Consider the following 22,117-nt stretch of genomic DNA (forward strand, 5'->3'; position numbering starts at 1 on the left):
CTGACCACTATCCTTCTAGCCTTAACAATTTCCTCCCTATCATTCCCCAGAATATTTTTAAAAATAGGTTTTTCTCTCATTAATTTTAAATTAATTCAAAATGTTTAGCCCTGGTCAGGCCTCCTAACACATTTTCTGTACATACTTCAATTACTTACATTTGAATTAAAATGTTTTAACCGGGGCGCCTGGGTGGCACAGCGGTTAAGCGTCTGCCTTCGGCTCAGGGCGTGATCCTGGCATTATGGGATCGAGCCCCACATCAGGCTCCTCCGCTAGGAGCCTGCTTCTTCCTCTCCCACTCCCCCTGCTTGTGTTCCCTCTCTCGCTGGCTGTCTCTATCTCTGTCACATAAATAAATAAAATTTAAAAAAAAAAAGCATGTTTATTAAAAAAAAATAAATGTTTTAACCACATCTTTGCCAGTGTTACATTGTACTATATTCCAATAATCTCAATTCGATAATGCGCTGTTTTCTAGGTCCTAAACTGAAAACTATTTTAATCTACTGATGAAACTAATGCTATTTCTTTTTTCAAGAAGTCTTTCCTATTCTAACAAAAATTCTACTTCTGATTTCACAATTAGAAACAAACAAAAAATCACAATCTACTCTAGGGATTAAGAAAAACCAAACAAGAGCCAGTCCTTCTATTTTTTAGGTTAACTAAAAATAAGGCAAATACTCAACAATAAGAATTCTTCATTCTATACCTAAAGGTCTTCCCTGTAGAATCTAATTAACTCAATATATTATTTACATAGTAAACTTAAGTAACTGGCTCTTCTATTGTTCTTTAATTTTGGAAAGTTAAACAACACAGAAGAAAAAGATGCTATTATAAATGAAAGAAATGCTTAATTCTTAGAAATTCAGAAAACTGAAGTAATTTCCATAACATCTACTACTGTAGCACACTTAAGATATATGTGAACATTAAAAGAAAAATAAAGACCGCTTCCACACAGTGCTGATCTGTTCTGGGAAATATTGCCTCAAAATCAGCAAAACAAACAGCTTATATAATTTAACAATCCATTTATTGAATACTACACATTTCAAAAGCTAATTAAAATCAAAAATTAAAATAAATTTTAAACATTAAAGCAGAGCATATGTAAAAATTCAGTTGAAAAAATACTGCTGAAATATGATTATCAATTATACCACTGTATATTTTGTAGAAAACATTAAATAAACTAAATGGTATCTCTACTTTCAGTCTTGACTTTTAAAAACAGGACTCTAAATAAATGGCCACTTACAGGTTTCTTCACTCTTTAGCATTACTTCATTCCCTACTGATTATTCACCGATGATTAGTTATTACCTGTTAGAAATAATGCTTCAATAAATATCCTTATATGTATCAATTTTTTGTGTACGGATATTTTTATTTTTATATTTGATTCTCAGGAATGGGATTAAAGAATTTATTTTTAGCTTAAGTAGATATTTATGTTCCTTTTCCAAAAGGGTAGCAATTCACATTTTCTTTTTTATTTACAGTTTTTTTTTCCTTTAGAATTTTGAGGTATAATTGAACCATAAAAATTGTATATATTTAAGGGGTCTAGGTTGATGATTTCATATACATGTAATCTATGAAATAATCACCCCAATCAAGCTAGTTCACATATCCATTACAGCACATAATTAGCATCTTTTCTTTCCTGTGGTAAGGGCACTTAAAATCTACCCTCTTAATAAATTTCAAGTATATAATAATTTCACTGATAAATTAACATATCTTCAACCCTACAAATTCAAAGTTAGATGAATCACTGACTGCTACCTCAGAAACCAATAATACATTATGTTAATTAACGGAATTTAAATTTTTAAAAAATGAAAAACACACACAAAAAACAAAGGTACCATTAAAGATGCCCTCAACTCTTCACTGGAATTTCTTTCCTACCTTAAAAAAAGAAAAGGCCGTATTGGTAATAATTTTTTAAAAGATGACTATGTTTAAAAGATAAAATGGGCTATAGTGAGGAGTATGTCTGAGTTGCATCCCAATTACATCTCTCCCCAGAGGAATTATGTTGGAGAAATTTGCTTAACCCCTGTAAGTTTTTGTTTCTGCTTTATAAACCCCGTGGAGGACTGTTATGAAAACTTGAAGCCTGTTAACAATCACAATTACAACAGAGCCTGGCATTGACAGGCATTAAATAAATGGTGGCTACTTAAATGAACATTATTATATTCAGGCTTGCTGCTATTAAATCCTTATTGCTCATTGTAGCAGTATTGCACAATATGAAGCACTTGTAGAGGCTGAACTCAAAACAAGCTCAGCTTTCCTTCAAAATCACTCTGTTCTTTATTAGGGTGGTCTGGAGAATCATGACGTTAACAGTGAATTCTACAAATACTGAATTGCCAACTACCACTTACCAACAAGTCTATCATCATGACGCTTAAGTATTATAAAATAATTTTTCTTGAATTCACACATCCAAGTACTATGTCATGTTTATGGGATTCTTAACTAATGAGTAACACATTGTTAGACTTTTATAAATCTTTCCAGTACTTTCATATCTAAGTTCTAACTACACAGCAGGGTCAGGAAACCAACTGCAAAGGTGCTAGTCTATAAATATAACATGGTTAATTAAATAAGGTTCCCAAGGAACAATGAGTTCACTGAAATATAGGAGGGAAAAAGTTACCTCCATTTTTGTCAGCCACTTACCATCTCACCATCTTCATTAAAAATGTTACGCAGTTACACAAGGATGGCTGAGTAGAAAATGGACAGAAGAAAAAGAAAACGTGTACAGGAAAAGACTATGAAGAAACAAGAAACATGATTTCCAATACTATTAAGAAAAAAAAAAAACAGAAAGAAAAAATAATAAAGGCAGAGGAAGAACCCACAATCCCTCCCCAAAATCAAATTTCATTTTGTTATACTAAAAAAACTTAAGAGTTCAGGATTATAACTGAAGAGACACCACTGAGTTGTACAACTGTAATTAACAGTTGTAGATGAACCAACCCCAAGGGTAAAACTTTGATTTTATCTGTCCTATCTGAGAATGCAGTTAAAACAAGAAAATAATCCAAATAAAGTGTATTTCAATGGACTCTACTGAACTTGAACACAATTTTAACCATGAATGAACAGATTATTATTTTTTTTCCTTAGTTACTAATAAGTTGAAAGGCAAAAAGCCCCTAGGTCATCGTAAAAATCTCTTTGTCTTCCCACTAATTTACAAAAAGTTCAATTAAAAAAACACTGAAATATTTTCAACTAGAAGACATTCCTGGATGAAGTCTTCAGTTACTCACCAAAGTAGGGGTAACGCTTGTTAATGTGACTGTGTCTTGTTCTAAGGTTAGGAGACAAACGGTAACTGTGTCCATGCTAAATAAAAGAATCTATTTTATTCGTACTTAAATTTGAGACAGCTTATTGGAGTTAAGGGGTCCTATACTGGGTAGTGTATTATAATATGTGAGTACTGCAATCATCACATCTGGAACACAACAAGGTTATCATTCAGAGAACAAAATTTGTTAAGGAAAAGGAGAAAGAAGAGATTATTTCTAATCTAAATTACTAAAATAAACTATTAAATGCACCCAAAAGTTAAAATTTTCCAACAGAGCCTTAGCTTGAGGCTCTCTTTTCAAAAAATCATTTGTGCTACCCTTCCCCCTTGCTTCTGTGCATAATTTGATAGTGACAATATGTTAAGAATTTCCAAGATATATTAAAAATTAAGCTTACAAATGTATATTCTATTACAAAACTTATGCCTTTTAGTGTAGTCTAAATAAAGATATTGAATGTAAATGATAACCAATCTATTACAAGTTTTCTGAACCTAGCTGCAAACTTTTCAAAGTTTGCTCTGCAATTTACAAACTATATAAAAAGTGAAAAATTTTTAGACTTAAGATACTTAGCAATTTTATAATTATAAACTTTTCAAGGTTTGCTCTGCAATTTACAAACTGTATGTATAAAAAGTGAAAAATCTTTAGACTTAAGATACTTAGCAATTTGAATCAACTGAATTGAATTAATTCAAATGTTGTTTTAAATATAAAAAAAGGAATCAGAAAAACACTAGAGAAAATCACTAATTACTCCTCCTTCAGGACTTATTTCATTCAACAAACTGAACAGTACCTTTTACCATCCTAAGGACATTTTAAGAAGAAAACTGATATACAGTGAGATCAATTATTTTAATAATACCTTAATCTTAAAAATAAAATAAAAACTGGTATGTCAACCTTAATTAGTACAGAGAAAGAAAACCATCACACAGGAGATATTCATCAACCTCTTGATATAATCCCTCCTTCCTCTGTAAATGCACAAGAATTACATCTAACAATTTTAATGGAAAAATTTTTATTTATAAATTGTAACCTATAAAATTTAACTTTAAAACCATTAACTCAATCTTCTTTTTCTGCTACCACTAAATATTTATTCTGAATGGTCACTGTAACACAACTAAACAATTTTTTGTTATGATTCTAGACTAAGGTGTTACTCTATTTAATGGGTTGCAAATGTTTAAACAATCACTCACACACAGACACTCACACACACACACACACAAATCTTCAGCCCTAGTAACAAATTCTCAGTTAACTGCATTCATGTTAGAATACCACATAAAATTTCAATGAACACTAGCAAACCTATCCGATCAAGGCACTAATATACAAACAACCACAGTCCTTCAACATTTTCCAAAGAGACCACCACCAATTTTCTTTATAAATACTTAAAAAACCAGGCTTAGAAAATCAGACATTTCCGCAATAACAAAAACTTGAATGTGGTCAAAATAAGTATTTCATATCCTTTGAAATCATGAACTCCTTCCAAACTTACCTATACAGAAAACTAGAAAATTCCACAATCTATATTAATTAGACAAGAAATAACCAAACTTCAAATACTTAAATCTACCCTATCGCTCCAACAACAAAATACAACCCAATCTTTTATAAACAATCTTACTTTAAAACAGACATAAAATATTAAAAAGTTAACATTTTCTATTAAAAAGGTGAATACTGAAAATAAAGATTATTTAAAAAGCAGTACCAAAAGTTCAACTTAATTACCACATTAAGTATTTTCGCTAGGATTATGACATATAGAAAACTATAAATCTATCAAAAAGGAAGTGATTTTTATACCAAGCCTATGAAAAAACAACTTAGATTAAGTTGCATTCTGCTTAACTAAATGTATTTTATCTTAGTTAAATACGGTGACTAATGCCCTGGTTATTTTTTGGGATGGAGACCAACTTAGAATGGGGCATAGCAACTGGGGGCTATTCCATTAAGAATATAACTGGGGGGGAAAAAAACCTGAGAATATCTGAATACAAGAAAAATTTTGATGAAATATCTTTAATCAGTAAATGTCTTTGATTTTTTAAGATTTTTATAGATTTAAAATCGAAGCAATGATTTATAACTGATTTTGGTAACTTTTATTGCAAATTCATGCATTGTTACTGTTCAAAAAATAAAAATAAAATTAAACAGAATGCTAATGGAGGAACTATTAATTTAACATGCTTAGAGGAACTATTAATTTTGTCCTTAAAAAATAAACCTTCAGGGGCGCCTGGGTGGCACAGCGGTTAAAGCGTCTGCCTTCAGCTCAGGGCGTGTTCCCGGCGTTACGGGATCAAGCCCCACATCAGGCTCCTCCGCTATGAGCCTGTTTCTTCCTCTCCCACTCCCCCTGCTTGTGTTCCCTCTCTTGCTGGCTGTCTCTATCTCTGTCAAATAAATAAATAAAATCTTTAAAAAAAAAAAAAAAAACCTCAAAGTTTTTTAGAATGTCAATTTCCCTGCCTCAATATGGATTTATAAAAAAAAAAAATGAGCAATGATTAATGATCTCTGCATGATAATTTAAGTACTCAGAGTACTGAAAGATGAAGTTGATCCATAATAAAATCTGGAGATTTATTTCAGACTTACCATCTAACATGAACATATTTCTTTATAATTTGTAGCTTTCAAAGGCAATTCTCTATTTCCTTAAAATAAATTTGGCTAATTGAGCATCTATTAATCAAAAACTATAGATTCATAGAACTATTACTCCCAACAGTTTTATAAAAACAGAGGGAAAGGAACAGTCTACATCTAACAGTTGTTTCATCTGTTCCCAAATTAAATACTTCTGTACTATTTTCAAAGGAGCTAATGTACATAATAAAATACTGAAAAACACAAGCCTAAATACCAAGAAGACTTACTCTGAAACAAAATAATACATGAAAATAGTGGATGAAGAAAATGTGTATATGTATAGATATATATACATTTACACACAAAACATGAGTTAGCATATTTACTATATCATATTTAGTTAAGATGAATACATACAAACACACGTGTTAAACAAAATAAAGCAAAGTAATATCCATTCAAATGTAAACAGCAGTGAATAGTACAAATAAACAGAAATCATATTCTTATCTCACTAAAGGCAATGTAATACAGACCTTGTTGAGAGTACTGTATTTAGTTTTGAGACTTGCACTTAGTATTACTTAAAAAGTAATATATAGATGTGGGAGAACATTTCAAGTAAGGTTGAAAAGAATAGCAAAGGGTTTAAACAACATATGAAGAAAGATTACTAAATTTAGGATGGGCTGGGTTAGGAGAAACTTAATAGGCCATGAAATATTATCATGTAAAACATCTAAAGGATCATAACAGTATGTTTTTTTAAATAGCATGTAACTAGCTGGGGTTTCTTCCTTAAAAAGAGCAAATCAAAGATGAGGATGAATTACAAAATCTCAGAAATGAATTCCATCTCAGTTTTTAAATTTTAAGTGACAAAACACAATCTAATAAAGAAAACTATCCAATGAGACATATAGTTGGTCTACAAAAAAACTGAGAACAGGAGAAATAAAATATCCTACCAGACAAATCATACAATTAATGCTAAGGACCTGTCCAAAGTATTTTTGTATTGGAATTATACAGTGTTAAATAGAGAAAAGTGATATATTATCAGAATAACTTGAAAAGCTTTTTCTAAGTATACAGTGATTTCCCTATTTATCCATTCCAGAACTGGGGACTGTGGAGGGAAAGGGGATGGTCTGAGAAGGGTGATGAATATGGATACATCATATATTATGAATATGTATATTATGGAGAAAACAACCCAGGTGGTTGGTACACCTACTGCTGTATAGCATTTGATGAAGAATTTAACTAAGTGATATGCTAATTATAGCTTAGAAATATTTTTGTCATACAGATGAATTTTCAGAAACATAATTTTACCTGTATAATGAATACAAATATCAACTGAGGTGCATGTATCAAGTATTTCTTATATATTTAAGGTAGTTAAGAAAAAATATTAATGTTTTATGAAAGGTTAGATTTAGGTATGAGCTATAAAACTACTCAACATTATCTACAAAATAGATACAATTAGTTTAAAATTCAGTTGTAGAAAAACTATTCTCGATCCTACCCACTCTAAGGTGTTTTCATAATATCCCAAGGGAATTACAACAAAAAATTATAAAAACATTTAAAAAACAATTTTATATAATTTTTATTTACACTTTAGGATTTAAACAACTTGCTGGGAACATCCTTTGTGAGGCAATATAGTCTTTTTTTTTTTAATTTGGAACTATTTAAACTTCAAGATAGGCTCACTAATTTTTTCAAGGGCAAGCAACAAATGTGTTAGCTGAAAATAGCCAGTTTAATGATTATTTGTAACAGAGACTTGATTATGTGAGCCTAGAGAGCCTCCCCACCTCTGTCTCCCCTGAGAAGGAGGAGGTCTTTGTGTGCTTTTGTGTGGCGGTTCCACTGAATTCATTACAATAGAGATGGACATTTCGTATTCATAACGATCCAACATCTGTGCAATCTTCTTTCGAGATACACCATGTTTATTCCTCCTACCAAAAAAGAAAAGGATTTTAATTCTTTAGAATGTATAGGCTTAGAGATTAAACTGTTTGAGTTAAGAGACTACAGATTCTAAATTATATTTTACAAATAAATACTAGAAGATACATCTCATTCACATACATTTTAGACAAAAAAATTTATACTGGTTCTCAAAAATTTCGACAATATTTTAAAAAGGTTTAAAGATACCATAAATCACAGCAAAATGTTAGCTGATAATATCCTCCTCACGTAAAACTAACTACCAATTCACTAAACCATGGAGTTAATCTTCCCCCCCTTTTAATAATAAAATCAAAGATTATGAGACAGGGTTTTGGGAATTACAGAGGAATTGAGTGGACTTCTAGGATTACAAAAATCAATAAAAAATATTTATGACTTTTCAACATTATTTTAGGATACTTCCTATGGCATTTTTAAAATTTATTATCAATACCAAAAAATTATTAAAGATAGAACAACTTGGACATATTTCACAATGCTGAGTGACAGAAACTAGACACAATGAACACACAGTGTATTTATACAAAGTTTGAAAAAAAAATTAAACTATGGTGTTAGGCAAAATATGTTTTAGAAAAAAAGACACATTAAAAAAGAAAGAAAAAAAAAGACACATTAAAGAGAAGGAAGTAATTACCAGGGAATTCTTATTGGGAAAAGGAATTCAAGTAACTTCTGAAGTGCTGATAACATTCTTATAACATGGGTAATGGTTAAATGAATATTTGCCTTTACAAGAAATTTGTTAAGCTGTGTATTTATATTTTATGTATTTTTCTGTGCGTTTAATTATGACAACAAAAAGTGGTTTAAAAATTATTCTTGACCCTCAAAAAATGTTTTACAATTTATTTTACCCTCGTAGTTTTCTATAACTTGACTTGGACATGGCAAAACACATAGGAACATATTTTACATTTAATGTTATAGTTCTAGATTTACTAATGCTAATTAATTTTTCCCAAAAAAGAGACACAAATGAAATATTTAATTTTAAAACTACTGATGTTTATGTTCAAGATGAGAAGAAAAAGCAAAAAGGACTAGAAGACAAAAAAAGAAAAAAGGGATCTCAAGTTGAAATTGGCAAGATACAACTAAATCTGTAAGATATCAAAATTGATAATTCCATCAATTTACAAAAAAATCTGTCAAATTATTCTACATATCAGTTAAACTGACTTTATCTTGTAAAGTCAATTATATTAAGAATTTTAATTAATTTCAACAGTCCCTCAAGCGTTAATGAAGCCTAACTGTATTTCATCAATTCATTTATTCTGCAGAACCCAAAAAGCTTTAGTTTTTACACTTCTGTCTCTTTTACCTGAGGTGTATTATACACACAGAAGCAGATGAATAATGCTAGGTATTAATAAATCTATCCATTTTACTCACATATGAACACATAGCGCGTGAATCAGAAAGGGAAAAAAGGGTAACCAAATGAATAAAAGACAAGGGAAAACGAAATTAGTTGAACATCATACAGAGAATAACATTTAAGCTGAAAGAGGGCAAGCTGAGGTGGGGGAAAAAACTTAAAAAAAAGGAAATGAGGACTGCACAACTCTGTCAATATACAGCTGACCCTTAAACAATATAGGTTTGAACTGTGGCAGGTCCACTTACCTGTGGCTTTTTTCAGTAAATACAGTACAGTGAAAAAGCCACAGGTAAGTGGACCTAGGAGGGCACTTGATGTAATAAGCACTGGGTATTATATGCAACTGATGAATCACTAAACTCTACCTCTGAAACTAATAAAACACTATATGTTAATTGACCAAATTTAAATAAAAAAATAAAAAATATAGTATAGTACTGTAAATGTACTTTATGATTTTCCTAATAACATTTTCTTTTTTCTAGCTTACCTGATTTTAAGAATACAGTATATAACACAGGTAACATATGAAATAGGTGTTGATCAACTGTTTACATTATCAGTAAGGCTTCTGGTCAACAGTAGGCTATCAGTAGTTAAGATTTTGGGGGAATCAAAAGTCATCATCAAAAATGGACTGAAAAATCCATTATCTGTGCATTTTCGACTGTCCCAGAGGTCAGCACCACTAACCCTTGCATTGTTCAAGAGTCAACTGCACTGAAAACCATGAATTGTACACTTTTAATGCATAAAATGTAAGGTATGTGAATTACATTTCAAAGTTGTTACAAAAAGCAGAGAGGGAGAATAAAAACAAAGAAAAATAAAGAGTTGTAGGAAAACCAGTGACATGAGGGGAAAGGGATAAAGGTAGACACAAATAGAAAGCCAGGGTTGAAAGTAGTAAGTGTCCACAATCCCTCACCACTAATTTTGAAAACTAAAATGGTCTGGAAACTCAATTTTTTGTTGACTCATATGGCAGCAAAATCTAACCAAACCTGTACTCATTTGGCAGTACAATCTACTCAGAACGAATATTAGGTTATGTAGAATCTTTCTTATCTAATTAGAGGACCAGTAGTGATTTGCCACAGAAAAAACAAGATGTGGGATTATAACATGCTGCCCCAAATTCTGCTAGGGGTATTATGATTATGTATATGTACCATATTACCTTTCTATTAAAATAAACAAACAAAAACCCTGAATTCTAAAACACACTGATTACAAGGATCTTGGATTATGAATCTACAGATTATGACTCTGTAGTAGTAAAGATGGAAAAGAGAAAGAAGATGAAAGCTGCAGGTAAGAAGGTGATGGGACCCAAAATGGGAAGAAAAGTTTGAAGGGCAATGCAGATAAGTGGTCTACTCAAAACCGGAAGGAAAAATTCTAACTTTTCCCTCAAAGTGTTCTGGATCTCCACCAGCATTCAATAAACTATGAAACAATGTGGGGAATTTACATAAGAAAAAATTAACACACACACTTAACAGGGAAAATTTAATAAAACTGACCAAGGCAAGGTACCCCAAGAAACTTTTAATTTAAGTCAATTAAATTGAGTGACAGAAAGTGAGTAGTAGTCCCTATTCACAAATAGCAAACATATGACAAGCAAAAGCTAGTAAATAGTAAAGAAATTGACTGTGTAAAGGAGAAGAGAAAGAAAAAAAAGATAAAGACCCAAAAAAGTTTTCAAAGATAAGAATTCAAAAAAATTTGAGTGCCTTACTTTTCTAATTCTTCAGGATCAAATTTCCACCAAGTTTCAGGTTCATGAAACTCTACTCTGTATCCTTTTCCTATGGCCTACACAAAGGAAAGGAAGAAAACAAAAACCCAGAGAATACTTCTTAAAGTAAAAAAGAAGTCAGATAAACAGAAGCTTCATTTAGACGATATTTCTAAATTTGTTCGACCAAGAAACATTTTACTTTTAAATAATATGGTTCACAAAAATGTAAGGACCACATAACTGGGCAATTTCGAATTACTGTCTTCAAGGCAAAACAAACAAGATGAGCATATTTCTTAATAAGTACCATTCCCAGTTTTTTAAAAACTAAGTTAACGAACACACCTTTTTAGAAAACAGGGACAAATGTTTATGTAATGATGATCAAAGTAACCAAAATTTCAGAGTATGAAAAAATTGGTAAGAATAAAATATCAAAACACTTTCATATCACATATTTACCATTTCCACATAGGGTTTCATTTCCCAAGCTTGTGTATTAGTGTTGTCTATTATAACTGGAGATTTCCCCTGATTGATAGCTTGTTTTGCTGAAATAAAAAATAAATTTCAAAAACAAAAACCAGAGAACTATTAGATTAAGATATACAAAATAAAACTTAAACATTCATTAAGAAATTTTCTACATCTCTATACTTAAAACTAAAACTATGCAATCTCTTGAGTTAGTGCGGTGAACAACAACAACAAAAAGGACCCCACTAGATTAAAAGGGAATTAAGAGACATAACCACAGGTAATGTGTCTTTTCTGGACCAGATGCTGGTTTTGACAATGACATCTGGGGAAAAACATTTTGTTGAATTCACGACTAAGGAAGCCTTTAGTCTAGAGCTAACTTTGACTTACAGGAAATACAAGAACAAGTTACTCTGAATATAGTCTGAGTATGAAAAGAGGTGAGTGTTTATTGACATGAAAAGATGAAGACTATAAATTGAAAATGGCAAATTATAACACAGTATGTAAGTATGACCTTATTTTGGTCAAAATATAGAGATCCAGGAAAAATTACTAAATATCAAAAGTGGTTACCTGAGGGTAACGGTAATATCAGCAATCTATGCTTATCTGTCTTTTCCAATGTTCTACAATTGTAAATAATGCTTCTGAAATAAGAAACTTATATACCAAGCAGCTAAGTACCACAGTTCAACTGACTTTGTTAGTATCTTTTAGGACAAGAATTCTCAAATTAGGAGCTGGGATCACATGGAAATTTTCTGAACTACATCTTTCTATCCCTTTGCCATCTCTTCCCCCATGAGGTAAGAATCACTGCCACAGTGAGCCACTGTTAACAACAGGAGTGTGTGTACCCTTAAGTGTAAATAAACAAGAAACATAATTAAGAAACTACAATAAAATTAAAAAGGCTGAGGCAAAAGGCAATGATATGGAAGTTTTGTTGGGACTTAGAGTTCAAAACACCAAGTTCTATATAATGAAAACACTTATAAGGATGTCTAAGGGCAGACAGAATTCTAAAGATTAGTTAAGTAATAATGACCATGGTAGACTATATATTTGGGAGAAGATGTCTCTAACTACCTAAAGAAATTTAGAATTTGGAACATAAATAGGGTATCAAGATCATCTTACACTGCTCTATCCCCAATCATAAATGGTGATCCAATCTTTCATTAAAAAAAAAAAAAACAACTTACTAAACTAATCCTCTTAATGTCTAATAATTGGGCTGGTACCTCCAAAGAGTTATATTCTAGAACAGAGGCTTAATAATCAAATTAAATCTCTGATTTGCAAGAATGGGGGGGATTATCCTCTTTCCATGAAAAATCATCATGCGATACCACACTCCATGGTACTCCAGGAGGAAAGAGTTCCTAAGTAAATAATGTTTGAATACCTTAATAACAAGAGTCATTTCTTAAAACAAAATAACCAACATATTCTAAGAAACAGAATGACACCTCAGAGAGGTTTTTAATTTATAGGTGTTCTAACATGAATTTAGATTCTTCTAATACACATGAAGCAGACAGAGATTCCCAGAATGGTTACCGGCATTTAAAACTATTCAATATCTGTTAAAAAGAGAAATTTAGCCCTAAGTATGTCATGCTTATAATTTTCAAAATGTCCAATGATCGCTAGTTATCATTACCTTGGAAAAATTTATGCTATACTGACAATAAAACCAGCAGTTTATCTAAATACCATTTTTTATTCAGCAAGTATAACTCACATAGCATAAACATTTTAATGTAATTATTCCAGACTGGTATTGCAAAGAGAAAAAAAATGTCCCATACAAACAAATTTCACAGTCCACCAAAGGTATACCGTCTCTGCCCACCGCCCTTATTCATTCTACTCATCACCTACTACTATTCTCCTTAACTTTAGTCCAATAACTCCAAACATCTTTTGGAATTGTAATACCATCATTACTTGATTTACACAGTAATGTTCTGTGGCATAATGTTCTGTAGAGAATCCCAGAGTGTCACAGAACCAATACTAGGAAATAATCTTATAATCAAACTTATTTCACATTAAACTTTTTACTCAAAAATATCCTCACTGAAATTCCCTACTGGGAAAATTGACAATTAAGAAGAAAATCATTCATCCCGTTTTTCCTCTATAAACTGTACTTTAGGACAACCCTAGTTGCTATTTCTAGGTGAAAAGTTCTTCATTACAGAAGAAATCTAGCATGGAAGGAATGTTAGACCTAAAAAATCACCATTTTGCAACCTTTAATGAAAAGTCTCATTCAGGAAATAATTCACTGTTGGATAAAACCATTAGACATAAGGTTGATAAGGAACTTGATAATGGAAGGAGTAGGCTGTCCCTCTGAAGCTATTAATCAATCTTAGTACCACTAAAACTGGGACAACCAGAAATATGCTTACCAAAAAAATAAGTTGAACCTAATAAATCCTCCTGTCTAGAACTAACTTCTATTTAAGGAAATACAGGAGAACGAAGAACAGGTTAAATAGTTACCACAAGGAAGCAGACAACTACAAAATATGGGACATTCTATAGGACAACCAACCAACTTCTGCAACAAATTACTGTTATAAAGGCCAACACCGGAGAAAAAAAGAGGAAAGAGATTAATATACTTAAAAGAAATACAAAACTACATGTACTCCCAGGACCTGGCTTGTATCCTGATTCAAGAGAACAATTGTAAAGAAATATTTAAGACAACGGGAAATTTCATTACAGGCTGGGTATTATTACATGATGTCAAGGAATTGTTTGTTTGGTTTTTTGAGGGTTTTTTTTAGGTGTGATGATGGCACTGCAATTAAGTAAGATGTCATTAAGTTAGAAAAAGGTTAATTTGAAATGCATGATGTCTGATGTCTAAAATTTGCTTTAAAAACCTTAGCAAGGGGCTCCTGGGTGGCACAGCGGTTAAGCGTCTGCCTTCGGCTCAGGGCGTGATCCCGGCGTTATGGGATCGAGCCCCACATCAGGCTCCTCCGCTATGAGCCTGCTTCTTCCTCTCCCACTCCCCCTGCTTGTGTTCCCTCTCTCGCTGGCTGTCTCTATCTCTGTCGAATAAATAAATTCTTTAAAAAAAAAAAACAAACCTTAGCAAATAAAAAAAGGAGGGGGAGTTAAAACAAAAAAGATAAAGCCAATAAGGCAAAGTCTTAATAAATGATACTAATTCTGAGTGATGGGAGGCATGGGGTTCATTGCGACCTAAGTTAGATTTAAATTTTTTCGTAATAAAAACAATTTGTTTAATCATTAATACATTCTTCATCTTTTAAAAAAAGAAATTAACTTACTTAGTTCTAGATCAAAAGTTTTCAATCCTGACTGCAATATTAGAGTATCTGGGTAACTTTCCCAAAAAATACCGGTGTTTAAATCCACTCTAAACTAACTAAACCAGAATCGCTGGGGCTAAGATTCAGGCTAAGTTTCTTTAAAAGGTCCCCAGGTGATTCAAATGTGCAGTCAATTCCAGAATGAGAAAAAACTGAGTGATATGCTTCTAAAAAATGTATTAGGTAGATTTTTTTTTATAGAGTAATGTCAATGGGAAAAACTTCAATATTCACAGGCATTGTATTAAGCCTTAGAAAACATCAGCATTATTCTTAGGGAAATACCTTTTGAGACTATATAATAGTATGAAGAGTTCTTTCAATTTATTCATTAGGTATAAAATAAAGGCTATCAAAATATCACACACCTCTATTTTAGCAGCTTATATTGGTACAGTTTTTACAATTTACGAAATATACCTATCTAAATTCTCTAACAACAGCCTTGATCAAGTGAGGCAAGTATAACTGTCATCGCTTCTAATAGATGAAAAAATTGGTCTCAACACTATTTAAGTGGCTTGCCAAAGTCATTCAGCTGGTAAAAGTCAAGTTGAGAATAAAAACTCAAGTCTTCTGACTCCTAGTCAAATATTACATCCCAGAGACTTGGCCCAAAACAAACCTCTGCTCTGGTTCCAGTCATGGGCATCACCAAGTTGATTAACATTATACCTGTACCCATCTTGATGATGAAAATAGTCATCAGTGCTGAACACAATGCCATCACGACTCTGACCAAGCAGAATTCTGTTAATGAAAGAAATCATAAGGCGCCATTTATAAAATATATAACCATCAAAGATAAGCCACACAGGAAAGGTTATTAAATGAATCTCTGGTACTTACCTGTAAGTATATTGCAAACAGAGTAGCACAGGAGCTGAACCTTAAAAAGTTTTCAGATTTCAAATATCACTTCACACTTAAATCTACACAAATACAACCAGTAACAAAAACTTTTTAGGTGGCATTTGTACTAAGTGGCATTTGTACTGCCACTTTTAAAAACACTCTTCAACCAATCCCAAAATTATGCCAACTATTATCTGTGTTTTAACTTTAGTGTATTTGTATGTGGTGTCTAAAATTGCCTAAATTTAGTGTATTAAGTAACCTAAAAGGCAAATAATATATCTGGGGAAAACTCTATTTGACCTAAGACAGCTTTACTAAACTCATTTCCACAAAGCACAAACATGTATGACCTAAAAGTGGAAGTCAGAAATAGCGTGAGACTTAAGGTTATGAAATAATCTGTGATCCTCCAAAGTATAATCAAACTTTAAAACTAAGAGATTAAATTACTAAATGAAGTCAACTGTTAAACACTAAATAAAGAACACACTCTTCATAATAAGCCAGTGATAATCAAACTTCACTCTCACAATATGATACTACCTTAAATTTCTAAGCACAGATTAACTAGTGTTCAGATTGTCAGAGAATTCCCAAAACTCATGAATGAGACTGGGGATATGCTAAGAAAAGGTAAAAACACAATAAAAGAATAATCTGGATCCAACAATAACAGGAATATTTTGTTGGTTCTCTCCTGCCCACTCAGCCATTAGGCAACTGAATATCATTCTATAATTTTTTGAGAGGAAAAGGAAGTGTAAAATGGTAGAAGGGATTGAGAATACAAGAGTATTGTCATGGGATGATTCAAGAATACATACCCTCTAATTCAAAGGAATAAGAAGGACTTTGACTTTTAAATATAAACCTGTCTCTCCTTTCCTCAGCTTATTATAAAATTGTATACAGGCATATCTCACAGATATTGCAGGTTCAGTTTCAGACCACAATAAAGTATCACAATACAGGAAGTCAAAATTTTTTGGTTTCCCAGTGCATAAAAGTTATTACTAAAAAAACAATCTATACACCTCAATTCAAAAATATTTTATTGCTAAGAAATGCTAACCATCATCTGAGCTTTCAATGAGTTGTAATCTTTTTACTGGCAGAGGGTCTTGCCTCGATGTCGATGTAGGCTGACTGGTCAGGGTGGTGGCTGCTGAAGGCTGGGGTGGCTGTGGCAATTCCCTAAAATAGGACAATGACGTTTACCCCATCCACTGACTCCTCCTTTCCTAAACAATTTCTCTGTAACATGTGATGCTGTTTAATAGCATTTAATTCACAAGAGAACTTCTTTGAAAATCAGAGTTAATCCTCTCAAACCCTGCCACTGCTTTAGCAACTAAGTTTATGGAATATTCTAAATCTTTTGCTGTCATTTCAACAATCTTTACAGCATCACTAGTGGACTCCATCTCAAGAAACCACTTTCTTTGCTATCCGTAATAAGCAACTGCTCAAGTTAGATCATGAGATTGCAGCAATGCAGTCCCATCTTCAGGCTCCACTTCTAATTCTAGTTCTCTTGCTGTTTCCACCACATCTGCAGTTGTCTCCTCCACTGAAGTCTTGAACCCTTCAAAGTCATCCACGGGGCTGGCATGAACTTCTAAACTCCTCTTCATATTAATATTTTGCCCTCATCCTATGAATCATGAGTATCTTAAGGGCATCCAGAATGGTGAATCCTTTCCAGAAAGTTTTCAATTTACTTTGTCCAGCTACGTCAAAGAATCACTATGTATGGCAGCTATAGCCATACAAAATGTATTTCTTAATAATAAGACCTGAAATTCAAAATTACTCCTTGATTCATGGACTGAAGAGTGAATGTTGTGGTGGCAGGCATGAAAACATTAATCTTCTACATCTCCACCAGAGCTTTTGGGTGACCAGGTGCATTGTCAGTGAGCAGTAATATTTTGAAAGGAATCTTTTTTTCTGAGCCATAGGTCTCAATAGTGGGCTTCCAATATTCAGTGAACCGCGTTGTGAACAAATATGCTGTCATTTAGGCCTTGTTGCCCCATTTATAGAGCACAGGCAGAGTACATTTAGCATAATTCTTAAGGGCCCTAGGATTTTCAGAAGGTAAATGATCACTGCCTTCAACTTAGTCACCAGCTGCATCAGCCCCTGAGAAAAGTCAGCCTCCATTGAAGCTGAGGCATTGACTTCTCCTCTCTAGCTATGAAAATCCTACATAGCAACTATTCCAGTAGAAGGCCATTTGTCTACATTGAGAATCTGTCATTTAGTGTAGCCACTTTTGTTGATTATCTTAGCTAGATCTTCATTAATTATCTCAGCTAGATCTTGCTGCAGCTTCGACACCAGCACTTGCTGTTTTTCCTTGTACTTCTATGTTATGGAGACAGCTTCTTTCCTTAAACCTCATGAACCAACCCCTGCCAGCTTCAGGCTATTCCTCAGTAGCTTCCTCACCTCTCTCAGCCTTCAGAGAATTGCAGAGTTAGGGCTATGGGTTAGGCTTTGGCTTAAGAGAACGTTGTGGCTGGTTTGATCTACTATCCAGACTATTCCAACTTTCTCCATACAAACAAGGCTATTTCGCTTTCTTATCATCTGTGTGTTGCACTTTTAATTTCCTTCGAGAACCTTTCCTTGCACTCACAACTTGGCTGCCTGTTTGGCTCAAGAAGCCTATCCTGACTTTTGGCATGACTTCCTCACTAAGCTTAATCATTTTCAGCCTGTGATTTAAAGTGAGAGATGTACAACTCTCCCTTTCACTTGAACACTTTGAGGCCATTGTAGGGTTATTTACTGGCCTAATTTCCATATTGTTGTGTCTCAGGGAATAGGTAGGCCTGAAAATAGGGAGAGATGGGAGAACAGCAGGTTGGTGGAGCAGTCAGAATACACGTAACGCTTATCAATTAAGTTTGCCATCTTACTGTATGGGTGCAGTTCATAGCACCCCAAAACAACTACGATAGTAACATCAAAGATGACTGATCACGGATCACCATAACAATATAATAATAAAAAAGTCTGAAATATTGTGAGAATAACCAAGTAACATGCTATCGGAAGAAAGGAGCCAAAAACTTGCTTGACACAGGGTTACCACAAACCTTCAATTTGTAAAAAGTGCAGTACCTGTGAAGTGCAATTAAAAAAGTTATGCCTGTATATTTTTTAATAAAAGTAAAATTGCATATACAAAAATAAAAAAGATTTAAACATGCATTTCCACTTACAGAATTACAGTTCAAATTATTTCAAGTGAAGCAAATAAATGGTTGTTTGTTTGCGAAGCTAGAGTTGGATTTCTTTCTTAAGCCGCCATAATTTTTCCAAAATATGCCACCTAACATATTTGGGACCTTATATTTTATACAGATAACCTAGAATATAAAACTACTGCAGTATGAGGCACCTGGATGGCTCAGTTGGTTAAGCATTCAACTCTTGATCTCAGCTCAGGTCTTGATCTCAGGGTTGTGAGTTCAAGCCTCGCAATGAAAAAAAAAATATGCTACAATATTAGCATTTCAAACCAAAGCTCAATCACCTACAATGATTCTGATCATAATCAACCTTATGATACCTAATTATATTTAAACTACCAGAAAACAGACACCGTCTTTCTTAAATACCCTGTTTCACTTTTTCCATTCTATTACTTTATTAGCAGTGATTTTTCAGATGTTAGTGATACCATACTACCAAGAGTAGAGTAGCTTTTGTATCCAAGGAATGTTTTAACCTCCAAAAAGGTGGGGATGGGGGAAACATGGAGAGAGAGGGTAGGAGACAGCACATCAATTTACATCATTAAACCAAGTAAACATCAAACATGAATAAACCCCTATGAAGAACACCTTAAATATATAAATCATAATTATAGCAAATAATTTTAGCTTGGAGAGAGACTCTTCCTTCCAGGCTGTTCATGCAGCTTCTTAAAATTCCCTGAATTATCTCAAACTATGAAGCTTTATTTTGGGGATTTATATTAAAAAAATACTTATCATCAATTTAGATGTATCTGATGTCATACTAACCATCTGAATCAAAGATAGATTACTTAGGAATATTAGTATTTTCAAAATTCTTGTAGTTAGATTCTATTAAAACTCTCACAAGTTAAGTAAGATATTAAAATGAATTCTCCAAATATCAAAACATAGAAATCTGAAAAATGAAGTATTTAATTTAAAAAGATCAGATATGGGCACACTCGCTACTTGATTGGTATTTTTTCAGAACGTCTATCTTTTTGAAAATTTACTATATGACAAGCATTTTACATATATCTATGACCCCACTTAATATTCATTAACAACCTTGCTAATTTGATATTTACAAATCCAGAGAAAGAAAATGATTTCAGAAATTGGGCCACCAGAGTTACACAGCTGCGTGGGACAGCCAAAACCAATGGCTTACAATAATCCCTGCCTCCTGGTATTCACACCCTTATATAATCCCTTCCTCTTGAGTGTGGGTGGGAGTCAGTGACTAGCTTCTAACTAATAGAATATGGCAGAGTTGACAGAATGCCACTTCTGAGATCAGATTACAGAAAGAAAAGAGAAAAAAAAAAAGCTTCTGTCTTGGGCTCAGAGCTGGCTCACTTTGTCTCATCACACGGTATGTGGAGAGCAGTCCAAGGAGCAAAGAACCAAGGGAGGTGTCCAGCCTATATACAGCCAACAACTGAGGGCCTCGACCTAAGAGCTCACAAGGAACTAAGTCTTGTTGACAACCTCGAGAGAGAGATCTTCCAAGCAGATCCACTCCAAAATAAACCTTCAAACCAGAACAGAGCCCTAGCCAACACCTTAATCACAGCATTGTTGAAGACCTTGACCCAGAGGCACACAGACGCCTGTCCTTCAGAAACTGTGAGATGATATTTGTTGCTTTAACTCAGTTTTTAATAAGGTAATTTGTTACACAGCCAGAGAGATAACTAACGCGGTCTGTGCTTATAATTCTTCACTGAAGTCAGGAAAGTGAACCCTGTTCCTTTTTTTTTTAATAACAATATTTTTTATTATATTGTGCTAGTCATCATACAGTATATCCCCAGTTTTTGATGTAAAGTTCCATTCTTCATTACTTGCGTATAACACCCAGTGCACCATGCAATACGTGCCGTCCTTACTACGCATCACCATGAATCCTGTTCCTTAACCCTGTTTTGAGAACCCTATTTCCCCAAATGGCCCATTATGACAGTTAATTTTCATAGTTTATTTTCATTTTTTCATACTTTATTTTTACAATTTCTAAGAACTGTACTTTATTTTCTTTATGACATCCATGTGCATTTGCAAAGAGAAGTGATTTTCCCCAAAAAATCTGAGCAGAACTGACACTTCATGAACCCCTTACCTCCTTATTTACTGAATGGCCCTGCATACCCCTATCCCAAAACCACTTTACTGGGGCTCTTCACTCTCTAAACACTCCTTAAATTAAGAATAGAGATCTACATAAGAAAAGGTCAATCTTTCCTCTGGAGTTTAAACTGAGATCTTCTCCAAAAGCAGGGAGGAAAAAAAAAATCTCTTCCCATCTCTCTTTAAACTGTAATTTCTTATGGCTGCTATAACAGATTACCACAAATTTGGTGGCTTAAAACAACAGGCATTTATTGTATTGTAGTTCTAAAGGCCAGAAGTCTGGAATCAGTTCCACTGCGCTAGAATCAAGGTATAAGTAGGCTGATATTCCTCCTGGAAGCCCCAAAGGAGAATCTGTTTCCCTGCCAAATTTTCCAGCTTCTAAAAGCCACCTGCATATCTGGGCTCATGGTCCCTTCCTCCACCTTCAAAACCAGCAGTGTAACATCTTCTGTCCTCTCTGAAAGTGCTTCAGTGTTTATCTCTGACCAACTCCCAACATTTTGCTAATATAATAATGAAATTAGTGGCCTGTTTCTGAAAATACATTTACTCACTGTTGAAATCAGTACAGTAGAAGAAATTCATATTAGTTAAAATATTTTAGGTTCACCCTTTCTCCTCATATGAACAGGGTATATGAATCTAGCAAAATCTATAGCCCAGACCCCTAGGAATGACACCCAATGCTTGATCCCTGAATAGTCCTGTGTCCAACCACAGATTCAGAGGATTCTGTTTAGCTGATGCCAATTACAAAGGTAAAATTCCACAGCTAGAAATTGTTGAATTCTGCCTGAAATGAACCTTTCATCAAAGTGCTGTCGGTTTGCCTAAAAGGACAAAGAGCTAGCACTTTCATATACCAACGAAGGTGTATGAACTGTTTTGCACTAGCTTACTCATATTTAAAG

The 22,117-nt window shown here is 33.3% G+C and overlaps 1 protein-coding gene across 2 annotated transcripts in view; it reads right to left on the reverse strand.

Moving 5' to 3' along the window:
- The window catches only part of N4BP2L2 (NEDD4 binding protein 2 like 2), a 75,076-nt gene that overhangs the window by 47,417 nt on the left and 5,542 nt on the right, over positions 1-22,117 (reverse strand). Inside the window, exons 3-6 of one of the 2 annotated variants that reach the window (XM_008692218.2) lie at positions 15,584-15,708; positions 11,576-11,664; positions 11,111-11,187; positions 7,814-7,960 (exon numbers count right to left, since the gene is read on the reverse strand). In XM_008692218.2, coding sequence (XP_008690440.2) covers positions 7,814-7,960; positions 11,111-11,187; positions 11,576-11,664; positions 15,584-15,708 — 438 coding nt within the window. Of the gene's footprint in view, positions 1-7,813; positions 7,961-11,110; positions 11,188-11,575; positions 11,665-15,583; positions 15,709-22,117 lie in introns of those variants that run through there. The other variant, XM_008692219.2, reaches the window with a different exon arrangement.

This window comes from Ursus maritimus, unplaced genomic scaffold, assembly GCF_017311325.1.
Source record: "Ursus maritimus isolate PB19 unplaced genomic scaffold, ASM1731132v1 scaffold_10, whole genome shotgun sequence".
Lineage (NCBI taxonomy): Eukaryota > Metazoa > Chordata > Mammalia > Carnivora > Ursidae > Ursus > Ursus maritimus.